The sequence below is a fragment of the Choloepus didactylus genome, chromosome 16 (assembly GCF_015220235.1).
Source record: "Choloepus didactylus isolate mChoDid1 chromosome 16, mChoDid1.pri, whole genome shotgun sequence".
NCBI classification, from domain to species: Eukaryota; Metazoa; Chordata; class Mammalia; order Pilosa; family Megalonychidae; genus Choloepus; species Choloepus didactylus.
The window spans coordinates 21,850,741-21,865,208 of record NC_051322.1 but is presented as its reverse complement, the minus strand read 5'-3'; the positions used below and the strand labels follow the sequence as shown (position 1 = coordinate 21,865,208).

Here is a 14,468-nt window from a genome sequence, read left to right as displayed (position 1 = left end):
TCCTGGACAGATTTTCACCTGTTGCTTTGCTGCCTTTCTTTAAATTGTGCTCATAAGAGGACAAAGTTCCCCATTTGTAATATACATGGTAGCGACTTGCTTTCACTAGGAAGTAGCAAACATCTATTTGCATTTTTCTCCCCTCCTCCCAACTCCCACATCTTTTGGGAAAAAAAATTTTCAAGCTACAGTGCATGCCATATTGTTGTCATTGACGTTTCTCTCCCCTTGACTGTATTCTTGGCTTCCTATTTCTCTCTCCTGCCCAGCAATTGTGTAAGGCCACACTAGCACTGATGACTCCTTCCAGGTGTCTCATTGTCCCCAAGGCTTGGTTTCATTAGATTAGAGTGGTACAGGGGGGGTGGCAGGGATCTGGGAGGGAAAGGGTGTTACCGGGGTAGGGAAGGAGGGAAGCTCAGAAGAGAGATAATGAAACTGCAGATTAGATTTGTTAAACCAGAAAAAGCCCTTGGGAAACAGAAACTGGAAGTGGAGGATGGCTTTCATATATCTGAGGACTCAGATTTAACGGCCCAAAGACCAACCATGGTAGATAAAGAAAAGTACTTTTCTTGGGGAAACATGCGCTAATCCTGTGGTTTATGGTATATTGTTAATGGCAAGAAAAATTAAGAGAATGATATTGTGACTAACCTTTAATCTTTGAAAGGCATTTGTGCACAATATCATTCATTTTCCTAACTGGCACTGAGCAGACTGGGAGAAGTCCAAGTACTTTGCAAATGAATGTTTAGGATATAAGGTACTTTTCCTGTTAGGCAACACATTGGAATCATCTGGGATTCTGATTTAGTTGGTCAAGGGTGAAGCCCAAGCATTGGTGGGCAATGTTATTGTGCAGCTACAGCCCAGGATTTTCCAAGATCATTAGCACCCAGAATTTTTACTCCTAAGCAGAAAAACATGATCATGCCTATTGTCATATTGCTCTACCATCTTCCCTTGTCTTAGGACTGGATACCTTTCCCCAGTAGGTGCGCTACTTTTCAAAATGGCAGGCCAGAAGCTTAGGAAGAGTGGAAACTTTCACATTAAATTTTGAATTTTTACGGACAGTCACCATTATGCTGGACCTCGGGGCTGTGTTTGGGGACTCCCTGCCCTTCCCGCCGCAACCAGTTCCCTTCTGTGATTCTCCTCCCACTGTGTCCCTCCCACCGCAGCCTGCCCTCTGCCCCTGGGGATTCGCCATGGCCCTCTTCATTCATCCTTTCATATCCCATAAACATTACTTTTGTGTACTTTCCTCATCCTGTATAAAGGACAAATAACATTAATAGCAAATCTCAGTTTTTAAATTCTTAAAAGAACACACCTTAGGCTTCTCTCCTGGCTACAAAGGGTGTACAATATTTTGACTTAGGGTGAGACTAAAATTAATCAATCGAGAAATATGTATTTAGTGCTCAGAGGGAGAAAGGCAAGGTGAGAAACATACAAAGTACAATGTATATCTCCTCAAGGATCTTACAGTCTAGGCCAGGGGTCGGCAAACTATAGCCCACAGGGCAAATTCAGCCCCCTACCTGTTTTTGTAAATAAAGTGTTATTGGAACACATCCATGCTCATTTGTTTACATATTGTCTATGGCTGCTTTTGCACTAAAATGGCAGAGTTGGGTTGTTGTTACTGAGATTGTCTGGCCTGAAGCCTAAAATATTTGCCATCTGGCCTTTTACAGAAAAAGTGTACCAACTCCAATCTAGACAATTAACAACAACAAAAAATAGCCATTTACCCATCTATCTTTTTCACAAATATTTATATTGCAGGCACTGTACCAGGTCCTAGAGGATGCGTTAGTGTGAAACAGAGGGTTTCTGCCCCTAAGAGGACTACCGTCTACTGAACTATCCTCAATCCTGAGCAATATATAAGCACCCACAGGGAGGCCTGAGCACTAAGCTCAAAGGAGAAGAGAATGTTTGGGCCTATGAACCTAAAAGGCCAACTCTAAGTTGAAAAAGAGATAGGGAGGCCTTGGCAAGATTGGAATGAAAAGGGAGGAAAGTCCAAGCTGTGATCAAGGGGCAGCAAATGCCAATCTGGGTGCCCCACAGGTATATTGGAGGTATATTGGAATAGTGGGGAAGGAATAGCTTTATTTGTTCACCACTTTTCTTCTATGCTGGACTCCAAATTTTATGAGGGTGTAGACAATGTTTGTGTTGTTCACCTCTATCCCTAACACGAGGCAAAAAGCCTGGCATGTAGTAGCTGCTTAATGAATATTTTTTAAAGAATTAAAGGATAGTTGAATAAATGGATGTCTAACATGTCAGGCCAGATCTTCTATAAGCCAGTTGAATCAATAATTTGAACCATTATAAAATTATCTCTTGATATTACTTTTAAACAAAAAGTATGGATGGGGAGATAAGAAAGCTAGTGTTTACTGAACAACTACAATGACCACGCCTTACAAGTATAGATCATTTAATTCTCCCAGCTGCCCTTTTATTTTACAGGCAAAGAAACTGAGATTCAGAGAGGTTAAACAACTGGCCAAGGTCACACAGTCAGAAAATGGAAGAGTTGGAATTCAAACCCAAGTCTTGCTTTTTTTACTCTCAGACCCAAGGCTGCTGGCTCATGGCCATGTCCACCAGTCATACTATGATCCTCAGCTTCCTCAGAGCCTTCTGGAGCCCCACCACCAATTCATAGCAATAGGACCAAGAGCACAAGACCCCAGTCTCTCCCCACCCAGCTTCAACCAGAGCAGTTCTCTGTTTATATACTGAGCTCCCTGATTTTATCTGAGCAAATAGTTCTTGGGGGAACGAAAAGAATCAGAAACCACTGTACTGGACCATGCTACTTCCTGCAATAAAGTCAGAAGTTATGGTTTGTAACCTTAATTCAATCACCAATTTGCTATGGGTTCATGGTCAGCCACTTCCATTCTTACATGTAAAGACTGGACAACAGTGCTGAGATCCTGTCATGCTTCCTCAACTTTCCAGAGAGAACAAGATTAAATGGAAAGCTCATTTAATGGATGAAAATCACTGGATTGCTTTAAATAAAATCCTAGATAAAGTCCTAATTCCATCAATGACAGCAAATTAGAGGAGGGTAATTATTACTGGGCAGGGCTGAGCAAATAGTCTATGCTGGATGCCTTGACTGATGGTTGCCGATAACATCCAAAATTAGGATTCAGAAAGCAAACATAAGTCAATCTTTTGGCCTTAGCTCATAGTAACCAGCACATGACAAAATATAGTGATGTTCATAAATAGTCTACAGAGGCACAGACACTTACCAATAGAGATGTAGCATGTGAATATACTGGTTCTCAAAGAATTTGTAACTGGAAATAATGTCGCACATGTCAATGGCTTGACCATTCTTATACCAAGTTACCTCTGGCTTGGGCTGACCTGAGGATAAAGAAAGAAGAATATTCTTATATTTTAAGTATTCTTAGAAAAAAAAAAAATCAAGCTATGAACAACACTGGGCAATAAGCAATAAGATGAGCATGATGGATTATGTCAGTTGGAGAACTGAAAAATCTTCCTCTCACTGATAAAAATGCAGCATTCAATAAGCACTTATTGAGCGTATTATGTGCCTAAGAGGGTGCTATGCTGGGATGGAGGTAGGGGATACAAAATGAAAAATTGCAGTCCCTAATGTCAAGGAGCTATTAAGAAAAATTATCCAAACTTGGAAATAAGGCAAAAATGTGGATGTTGTATCATTTCAATATCATATGGAGTAAAGGCCCATCCAAGAGCTACCTAGAGGAATGCACTCTGCTTCACTTAATGATTGCTATTGATTAAAATTTCCCAGACTTAAAGAAGTTACATGTTAACTTGTAAACTTTTGTCCAATAGAGATGCATATATTTTCTGTCTAGCAGAAAAGATAACCTCATAAGCTATGGTCTGTTTCCTATAGGACATTAACCAATGTTATACCTAATCCAACAATCTTATCCTAAGATTCCTTTATTAAATTGCCTATCAATACCTAGTTCCTCAAGTGTTCTTTGACCAGGTCTTAATACTTTCTGGTTCCCTCTTTAATTAATGAGTGGAATAAAATCTTTGAAATGTTCATTTCATATTTGCATGAGAGTCATTTTACCTTTTCGAAAAGTTAACAGTACTCAAAGTCGAGCATATGTTATGGTATGAAAGAGAAAAGCACAAAGTGGATTAGCAAATGCCATGTTCTTCCTGAGGATGAAAGAGTTTGGAATGCAGGTTTCCAAGGCTGGTACCATGCATTTATGACTGATGTCATCACAGAAACTGAGTACGCTTTCACCTTTAAAAGGGGTTCATCCCTCCCTGGTGATTGTTAACTGGATGTGGTGCTAATGGGCTGATATGGTAAAACTCCAGGAATTCCATCCACCCTTTGGGAATTTTTTTTCCCCTGTTACGGGGTAGGAGGTTTCCAGTGTGTCCCAAAGAGTTTTCTCAGTAGCCTCCAAATCAGTGAAAATTTACCAAAATGTGCCATATATACAGGGAGGACAGCCCAGTATTTGAAAATAATATACCATTCTGAATTCCACCCAGGAACATGCATTTCTGTCTTTTTTATTGCATGATTTTTGGCAAGCAACCTTAGAGACCAATAAGATAAGAACTCCATGTTCTATGAAGGTCATAGAAGGGGAAAAGCCATAAAAGGACAGGGACTTAGGAAGGTAAAATCACTGAGGGCTGTTGTGGAAAACAGTTTGGCAGTTCCTCAGAAAGTTAAGTATAGAATTACCATATAATCTGGCAATGTCACTTCTAGTTATATACCCCCAAAGAATTGAAAGCAGGGACTTGGACAAATATTTGCACAACAACATTCATGGCAGCATTATTCACAACTGTCAAAAGATGGAAGCCATCAAAGGGTCCATCAAAAGATGAATGGATAAACAAAATTTGGTACATACAAACAATGGAATATTTTTCATCCATAAAAAGGAATGAAATTCTGATACATGTGACAATATGGATAAACCTTGAAGATATCATGTTGAGAAACATAAGCCAGATACTAAAGGACAAATACTGTATGATCTCAGTGATAGGAAATAATTAAAATAAGAAAATTCATAGTCTGAAACTGGAATACAGATTAACAGGGGTGAGGGTGGGCTGGGGGTAGGGAATGGGAAGTTAATTCTTAATTGATGCAGAGTTTCTAATTTGGATTGATGGAAAAGTTTTGGTAATGGATCATGATGATGGTAGCACAACATTGTGAACTCCACTGTATTGTATAGTGTAATTAACACCACTGAATTGTATATTTGAATGTGGCTTAAAGGGGAAATTTTAGGTAGTATATATGTCGTGAGAACAAAAAAACAAAAAAACAAAACAAAAAACAGCCATAGAACTGAACCCTAGTGTAAACTATGGACTATAGACAGTACAATTATAATATTCTCTCATGGATGGTAACAAAGGTACCACACTAATGCAAAATGTAATAAGTGGGGGCAGATATACGGGAACTCTGTTTTCTGCATGATCTTTCTGTAAACCTACAACTTCTCTAATTTAAATAAAAAAAAAAAACAACAATCAGTGACAGCTGTGCCATCTGCAAAGCCCTAGACTGCTAAGTCCCTCACCCTCCTCTCTATGTCTCATTTAACTTGGAGGTCCCCAGCTAGGCTACCGCTGTGTTAATGCCCTGAATATGCTTTTGGGGAAATGTGGGGTGCTCCTCCCTGCCTCCTCCTTCAGGAAGTTTCCGAGTAACCAGCCCCCGGAGCCAGGGGCAGACAGAACTGCATGTAAGCACATGTGCTCCCCCAGCAACTGCTTAGCTGAGCCTCCTTCAGGCAAATGACTAAACCACTAACAATGTGCTTCCCTGAAAACCCATTAAGGAGGCTGCTGTCCATAATCAATTCCTCTCTGTTCTTACCAGCTTTGTGTCCCCCTTACAGTCAGTTTTTATTAGATTCCTTTTGAGGAAGGATATAAGTGATCCTTTTTTGAAGTAAGTACATAAAGAATGCACAAGCTGGGTCTGGCGAACTCATTCCATTCTCTGGGACTCCAATTTTTCAATCAGACTCACCAGGGCTGATTGATTCCCCTGGTTTCTTCATAGCTGACTGTTTTTTTCCCTCTGTGCTGTACAGATCTGAATAATTAGCCAGAAATGATTGCTGTAGAGGGAAGTGGTATACTGTACCTTGTGGGTGGTTCTCTTTTGTCCCTCCATTGCCTGGAAACCTCACCTGAACCTCCTACCCTTGCCTTTGAACCTACCTGCAGATCTCATACCGAGAGCCACCTCCTGATCGTTCTGGAAGTATCTGGCTAATGCATATGTGGACTGACAGCCAAGTTTGGGGCTTCCTGGGAAAACATGGAGGCTCTCCTCTGAAAGGTCAAGGTCAGCTTGTGTCCTCCCCTCTGTCTGAACAACTACAGGCAAGCCTGGAGAAAGAGAGGCTCAGTTCTGGGCCTGCAATGACTGACTGAAGAGTTGTACACTCTAGCATGGGAACGAAAGACAAGATTTTATTATAACTTTTGCTAAGGAAGTACGGACATTTCAGTGTCTGGACTTCGAAATAGGGCTCAAGGGGTGAACAGCTTTCCATCTGCCCTCAGGAGAACACTGGTGCCTCCTTGTTTTTAAGAACAGAGACATACTCCAATTATTTTGTTTTTATTGTCTTTTATTAGTAAATCCTTTTTACCCTGGGGGTACCAATACTTGACCAACTCTGGATATTTTAGTTACCCATTCTCCAGTCCAAGGGGAAGTCCTCTGCTTTTCCTCTACTAGGCACCCGCTGCCTTGATTCAGACCATTTCACTGCTTATCTGCCTGCCTGAAGAAGACAAGCACTACAGACTAATTTAACCAATTTTTGGATAACAGCAAAAGAGTAACAGCAGGATAGTTCAATAAATTGTCTGCTGTGAAGTTATTCATCTCATTCTATGACTCACAGGAAATTAAGAGTGGATTATCTGAAAAAATAATCTGGGTGAGAGTTGCCTAATCAAGAACTACAACATGACGTGATGAAGACCACTAAAATGGGACAGGAAGTTACTCAAAGAAATCTTCTCTAGGGGAAAAAAAAAAAGATTTAGTTGCTCAATCCATCTCTCAGCACAAACTTCCAAGTTACTTTTTCCAAACGACGTTTTAATGATGTCTGTGTGAGCAAAGAGATCTGGGCCATAGGGATAATAGGGAGATTGATTAGCTGTGATGTTTACCAGATATTATGCAACGAAGCATGATGTCTGACTTCTCAGGAACCTTCTGGGAAAGCAATGTAGATAAAAAACAGAGTCTGTGCCGCCAGGGCCCTCCTGCGTCTGTCATCCTTTCATGCCACAGGGACCTGAAAAATAAAAATTCCGACATCATCCTTAGCTCTGGGATTTCCTTGGCCTTCCTAGGAACTCAAGAAGCCACACGGCCCCATTGGGGAAGCTAACGCGGAGGAGCATGGAGCAGCTCTGTTGGTTTATGGAAGGCCTGGGCTATGGCACTCAGGCCAACAGGGCACTTTTAAAGCCTAGGGCAGACTTTCTCACCCTTGGCACTACTGACATCTTGGGGTGGATAGTTCTGTTGTGGGGGCTCCCCTGTGTGTTGCAGGATGTCTAACAGCATCCCGGACCTCAACCCACTAGATGCCAGTAGCACCCACTCCCCAACCCCATCATGACAGCCAAAAACGTCTCCAGACATTGCCCGGTGTCTCAGGTCAGAGGGAGGACTCCGGCAAGCCATGGCTGGTGCCCCCTCCTCTCACTTTCTTTCCCCTTTTTAATAAAAATCTTTTTGTATTATTTTCAAAAAGAAGGTGTACATATGTCTTTGCCCCCTGAAAAGAGGACTTTGCCTCTGAAAAGAGGAATTTCTTAAAATCAAACAAATCTCCAGGTAGGCAATATTTTAAAATTAAAAGCAACTAAAAAAAAAAAAGAGAAAAAAAAAAGGAAGCAACTGCTCCTTCTGGAGAGGGCAGGGACTGGGCTAGCCTTTTTGAACAAGCATTTATTCATCAGCACAAGAAGGCATTAAATACCTGATTAATCACCAGATATGTCATTTCAGTGAATCCCTTTTGAACTGCCTGAAGGAATGAGGAAGTGGAAGCACAATAAATTGCTCAAGAGCACACAACTCAAGCAGCTGCGGCCCTGTGGCCACAATTCGTGGCCGGACAGGTTGTACACGTTTAGTGCGGAAGGCACCTCCTAGAGCTGCGCAGAGCACATCCTGCACAGACATGTGACAGCCCCGAGAACTCAGGTTTGTCTGAGCCAGGCCCTTTCCACTCTATCAGGCTGACACAGTGCTAGCCCCACGCTGCCAGCTAACCTTTGTGGAGCTACAAGCTTGGAAAAAGCATTGTGCTCTATCCAAACATTAGAGTCCCACTTCTTACATTGGTAAGTAGCTCCTGCACACCATGGGGCTCAGAAAAAAGGAAGAGTCACATGGCAAGAGGATACATTGAGCCTGAGCTGGGGAGGGGGGGATTAGAACTTGCAGATGATGAGTTCAGGAGTGCTGGAAGGCCCACAACAGAAGCCGAAGCTAAGCTTTTGGTGGGACAGGCGGGGTCTCGATGGTCACAATTGTACCGTAGCAGGGGAAACCCTTCTCCATATGGGTGTTGTAACAGCTTCTTAACCAATTGCCCCAATTTCCTCCTACTTTTCCAGCTTGTTTCAGAAGCCCTGAGAATCAGGTTGCCAGAGACAAGTTCTCCAACAACAGTTCAAGTTTTCACCAATACCTAAAACCTGAGGAGCAGGAAGTGAACAGAAGGAGGGGAAATCAGGGTGGAAGGCAGACAATGTGCGAGGCCCTTTGCCTTGATGGCAGTGCTGGCTGCAGAGCCCAGCCGAAAATGAAAATGAGGAGGGAGCTCCCTGTTCAAATGTTACTAAGAGTTTTAAGATGGCGAGAGCAAAGCATTCAACCAAGCGCGGGTCTTTCTGAGCCACATGCCTTGGTAGACACAGCCCTGGGAATGTTCTGTTCACACACTCCTCCCAGCCTCTCTTGCTGCTTCTGTTTTTCCCACACCATTTCCTTAATCTCAGCATGTTCTCCTTAGATAGAATGAGGGTGGAGAGTCAGGAGCTCATGCTTAATCTTGCAAAATGTGTAATAAGGTTGATTGTAAATGTTTGGAAATGGATAGAGGTGATGGTAGTACATTATAGTCCGTGTAATTAACAGCAATGATATGTGGGTGTGATTGTGATTGACAGGGGAAGTTTAGGGCTGTGTATGTCACTAGAAGGAAAACTAGATGATGAAACATGGGACTGTATAGCATAGTGAACCCCCTTGTAGACAATGAGTGTGGTCAATAGTAGAAATATAAGACTCTTCTTCCATGAATTAGAACAAATGTATGACACTATTGCAAGGTATTAATTAATAACCATGGACTGTAGTGAATAGTAATATATGAATATTCTTCATCAATTGCAAAAAAAAAATATGCCAAGTGAAAGAAACAGACACAAAGTACTACATATTGTTTGATTTTATATAAAATGTAAATATAAATAAACTTATAGATGGGAAAAAAATGTTTTTTCTGACAGAAATAAATTAGTGTTTATATAGGGCTAGAGAAGGATAGAGGGATTGAGGGATAACTGCTGAGGGGTATGGGGTTTTTCTTTTGGAGGCTAATGAAAATGTTCTAACATTGATTATGGTGATGATTGTACATCTCTGTAAATATACTGAAAACCACTGATTGTACACTTTGCATGGATTGTATGGTATGTTAATATATCTCAGTAAAACAGCTTAAAAAGAGTTCTGCTTAGAAATATGAGTCATTAATGAAACAAAAACACATTCCCAAACTGCCTCTACATGAGACACCCTCACTATATGAACATCAGGGTAAAAGTATATTAATTTAGAAGAATACACTGCTGTCCCTTCCTTAGAAAATTGTGTGCTGGAAACAATTTAGTGCTTAGACCTGAGGTTAAACTAATTCATATAATGGGTAGAAAGAGCTGTAAAGTTGAAGTTATATGTTAGCATCAAAATGGAAGGAAACTGCTTGGGCTGGGAAAGAAACTTGAAGAGAGAAGTCTGGAGAGCATATACCCTGCTGGGATATATGTGGAAAATTGAGCAAGAAAGATTGGGAAGATTTTAAGAAATTTTGCTTTGTGATTGTGAATTTGACATTTTTAATAAACACTTGAATTGGATTTCAATTATTCTTGGTTTTAGGACTTTTAAAATTAATATGTTGTAATAGTAATGTACATTTTATTCTAATTCACAGAAGAACATTCTTGTATTTGTACTATTGACCACACTCATCATCCACAAGAGGGTTCACTAGGTATACAGTCCCATGTGGGGTCCCTGGTTAACACATAGCATATTTGAGAGTGTCAAAAGTCCCTCTCACATACCTGGTAAATTAGTTTCACAGGATAGGGAGAGAATGCATCTGCAAGATGGCAAATAGATATACATTCCACATTATGTTACCAAGTACATTTGATGATTGGGGAATTGAGGGCTCCAATGCAGATAAAAATCCCAGACTTAACACATCATATTATTTATTTAGAAGATAGTAATGAATAAGGGAAAAGTTCCCAGATAGGCTTAAAGAAGTATAAAAAAAAAAAAATCAAAAGGACAGCTTTAATGATACCCATCTTGCACAAGGAAGAAAATGTTTAAAGAAAACATGGAGAGTGTCATTGAATTACTATAGGAATAAATGTATAAGCAAGCATGAATCCCATTTTGGAGGTTCAAGCTGGTGATGGAAGTTGATTTGATATCAGTAGATCTCAGGATTACTAAACAAATAACTTCATGGCTAAAAGTAAGCATAAGGCAGAAAGCAGAATCTAAGTCCAATTTTAATTTTTTTATGGTATTTAATGACTAATAGTGAAACTTGTATACATGTGCTGACCTGCTGTCCTTGACTTGGTAAAAAGTATGGAACGAGGGTTGACAAACATATAAACCGGTGGCTTCAAGTTGGAAAGACCAGCTCATCTGTTGTGCTGACCAGCAGTGATGCCTATGTCTCTGTACCACTTTATTTTTTTAAAATAGCTTTAGTGAGGCATAATTCAAATACCATACAATTCACTCATTTAAAGTGTACAATAAAATGGTTTTCAATATAGTCACAGATTTGTGCATCCATCACCACAATCAATTTTAGAACATTCTCATTGCCTCCAGAAGAACCTTGTGCCCCTTAACTGTTGCTCCCCAATCTCCCCATCCCTCTGGCTCCTAGCCCTAGGCAGGCACTAATCTAATTTCTGTCTGTATGGGTTTTCCTATTCTGGATATTTCACATAAACGGAGCCATATAATATGTGGTCCTTTGTATCTAGCTTCTTTGATAGAGCACAGTGTCTTCAAGGTTCATCCATGTTGTAGCATGTATTGGAACTTCATTCCTTTTTATTGCCAATATGCAACACTTAAGAGCAACATTGGGGGCAGAGGGCTGACTACCCTGAGTCTGCACATTCCTAGAATTACCCGTTCAAGAGGAGGGTGAGGGTAGAGAAGTGGCTCTCATGGCTGGATAACTCTCTCCTGACCAGGAAGGATAAGAGAACTGTGGACCAACCCCAGACCTTGTCACCTCCAGGGATGAAGATACAACCAGAGCAGCCACTTACCTGGCAGAGATACTGAGACTGTTTCCTCCTCTGCAAAAGGGGATAATGTGGCTTATTTCACAGAGTTGTCCCAAGGATTGGAATCACCTAGGTAAACTGCCTAGTCAGAATCTGTCACACAGTTGGTAGACTTTAAGGAAAGAGTTCACTTGGTTCAGCAAACAATTTCTTTTTCTGCTGTGGGTTACCACAATGATTTTTTTTTTAAGTGATGTTCCAACTGATATCTAAAAAGTTCTCCTGGTATAATATTCACTGTAATGGTAATTTACAGGACATGACTCCTCCAGTCCCTTTCCTGGAGAGAGATGAAAGGACAAATCAAGAGGTCAGGAGTTGGGGTGACGTTGTGGCCCATATGTGTCACCTGCAACACCCACTTAGGTGACCACTTCCTGACAATGACACCCTATGAGTTAAGATATTGAGGAAGGCACATGATTTGACTCACACAGTCGGTTCCATTGCCATGTGTCACAGCCACGGGGCACTGAATGTCCTGGGGAAAGCGAAAGGATGGTTAAGTCATGCCATCCTGTTTCACGGCTTCCTCTGATGGGGAGAACACCCCTTGAGGACAGACTTCTTATACTCTGCAGAGATGACTGCAATTGATATTAAATTATTGGTATCTGTGGAATGGGCCATGGAAGGGGTCTGTAGACAACATTGGAGAGACAATATGTTAACTGGAAAGAAAACTGCCTTTGCTTGTTTCTCAGCTATGTGGCCCAGAGCAAGTTTCTTTTCTTTTTAAAAATTTTATTTGCTTTTAATTATACAGATTCTAAAAGGATAGATTCACGTTCTTAAGAAGACATAAAAAGGTAGCGTCCCCTTCAAGTCCCATCCCTCCATCTCAGTACTTGCCCCAGAGGAAGGACTTGGCTTCAGTTCTAGTTTGCTAATGCTGCCAGAATGCAAAACACCAGAGATGGATCGGCTTTTATAAAAGGGGGTTTATTTGGTTACACAGTTACAGTCTTAAGGCCATAAAGTGTCCAAGGTAAACACAACAGCAATCAGATACCTTCACTAGAGGATGGTCAATGGTGTCTGGAAAATCTCTGTTAGCTGGGAAGGCACGTGGCTGGCGTCTGCTCTAAAGTTCTAGTTTCAAAATGGCTTTCTCCCAGGATGTTCCTCTCTAGGCTGCAGTTCCTCAAAAATGTCACTCTTAGTTGCTCTTGGGGTATTTGTCCTCTCTTAGCTTTTCTGGAGCAAGAGTCTGCTTTCAATGGCCGTCTTCAAACTGTCTCTCATCTGCATCTACTCTCTCAGCTCCTGTGAATTCTTCAATGTATCCCTCTTGGCTGTAGCTCCTCTTCAAAATGTCACTCTCAGCTGCACTTGCCACCCCACTGTTCTGAAGGGGTTGAGGAGATGGAAGGGAATCAGGGTGCTGCCCCAATGTTTGAGGAGGGTGGGGCCGAGAAGGTGGTCTCCACAGTGTGTGGATATGTTGGAAAACTCACCTCGGCATTTGGAGAGGAAAGGGCTGCCGAAAATGCCCTCAGGAAGAGTTAGACTCCTGCTCTCTCAAGCCCCAAGGATGCAATGTCTAAATGACTCTCAGACTTTGAAATCTAATGGAGTTTGTCCTGCAGGTTTGAGGAACTGTTTTGGTCCTGTGAACCCTGTTTTCCTTTCAGTTTCTCCTTATGGCAGCGGGAATGTTTATCCTATGAATGTCCCTCCTTTGTATATTGGAAGCACATAACTTGTTCTAAGTTTACAGGTCCACAGTCAGAGGGGAATTTTGCTTTTGGACAGACCACACCTGTAACTGATTTAATGGGATCTTGTACTTAACTATTGTTACTGAAATGATTTAAGTTTCTGTGATATTGTGATAGGATGAATGTATTTTGTATATGGAAAGATCATGTCATTTTGGGCTCCAGGGGATGGAATGTGCCAGTTTGAATGTATTATATTCCCCAAAATGCCATTATCTTTGATGTACTCTTGTGTGGGCAGATGTATCAGTGTTGATTAGATTGTAATTCCTTGAGTGTTTCTGTGGAGATGTGCCCCACCCAACTGTGGGTGATGACTCTGATTGGATAATTTCCATGGAGGTGTTACCCCACCCATTCAGGGTGGGTCTGAATTAAATCATTGGAGCCATATAAATGAGCTGACAAACAGAAGGAACTCAGTGCAGCTGCAAGTGACATTTTGAAGAGGAGCTACAGCCAAAAGGGACACTTTAAAGAATGCACAGAAGCTGAGAGAGTAGATGCAGATGAGAGACAGTTTGAAGACGGCCATTGAAAGCAGACTCTTGCTCCAGAAAAGCTAAGAGAGGACAAACACCCCAAGAGCAACTAAGAGTGACATTTTTGAGGAACTGCAGCCTAGAGAGGAACATCCTGGGAGAAAGCCATTTTGAAACTAGAACTTTAGAGCAGACGCCAGCCACGTGCCTTCCCAGCTAACAGAGATTTTCCGGACACCATTGGCCATCCTCCAGTGAAGGTACCCTTTGCTGATGGACACTTTATGGCCTTAGGCCTGTACCTATGTAACCAAATAAACCCCCTTTTATAAAAGCCAATCCATTTCTGGTGTTTTGCATTCTGGCAGCATTAGCAAACTAGAACAGCTTCCTTCCAGGCATTTTAGGTTTAACAAATGTGTATCAAAGACCATCCCAGTAGATGCCTCCTTGGACACATGAGTGGTTCTCTAGACCAGATACTAAGAAATGAAGTTGCCGGATAGAAGGGTCTTCACATATTATGCCTTAACAGTAGGGTTCTAAGCAGAGC

General features: G+C 41.4%; 1 protein-coding gene across 3 annotated transcripts in view; it reads right to left on the bottom strand.

The window, feature by feature from the left end:
* Positions 1-14,468, bottom strand: part of ALPK2 (alpha kinase 2) — a 211,522-nt gene that overhangs the window by 144,107 nt on the left and 52,947 nt on the right. For all 3 annotated transcript variants that reach the window (XM_037805891.1, XM_037805890.1, XM_037805892.1), the window contains 2 exons: positions 7,246-7,373; positions 3,294-3,411 (listed from right to left, as the gene is read on the bottom strand). In XM_037805891.1, coding sequence (XP_037661819.1) covers positions 3,294-3,411; positions 7,246-7,373 — 246 coding nt within the window. The remainder of the gene's footprint in view (positions 1-3,293; positions 3,412-7,245; positions 7,374-14,468) is intronic.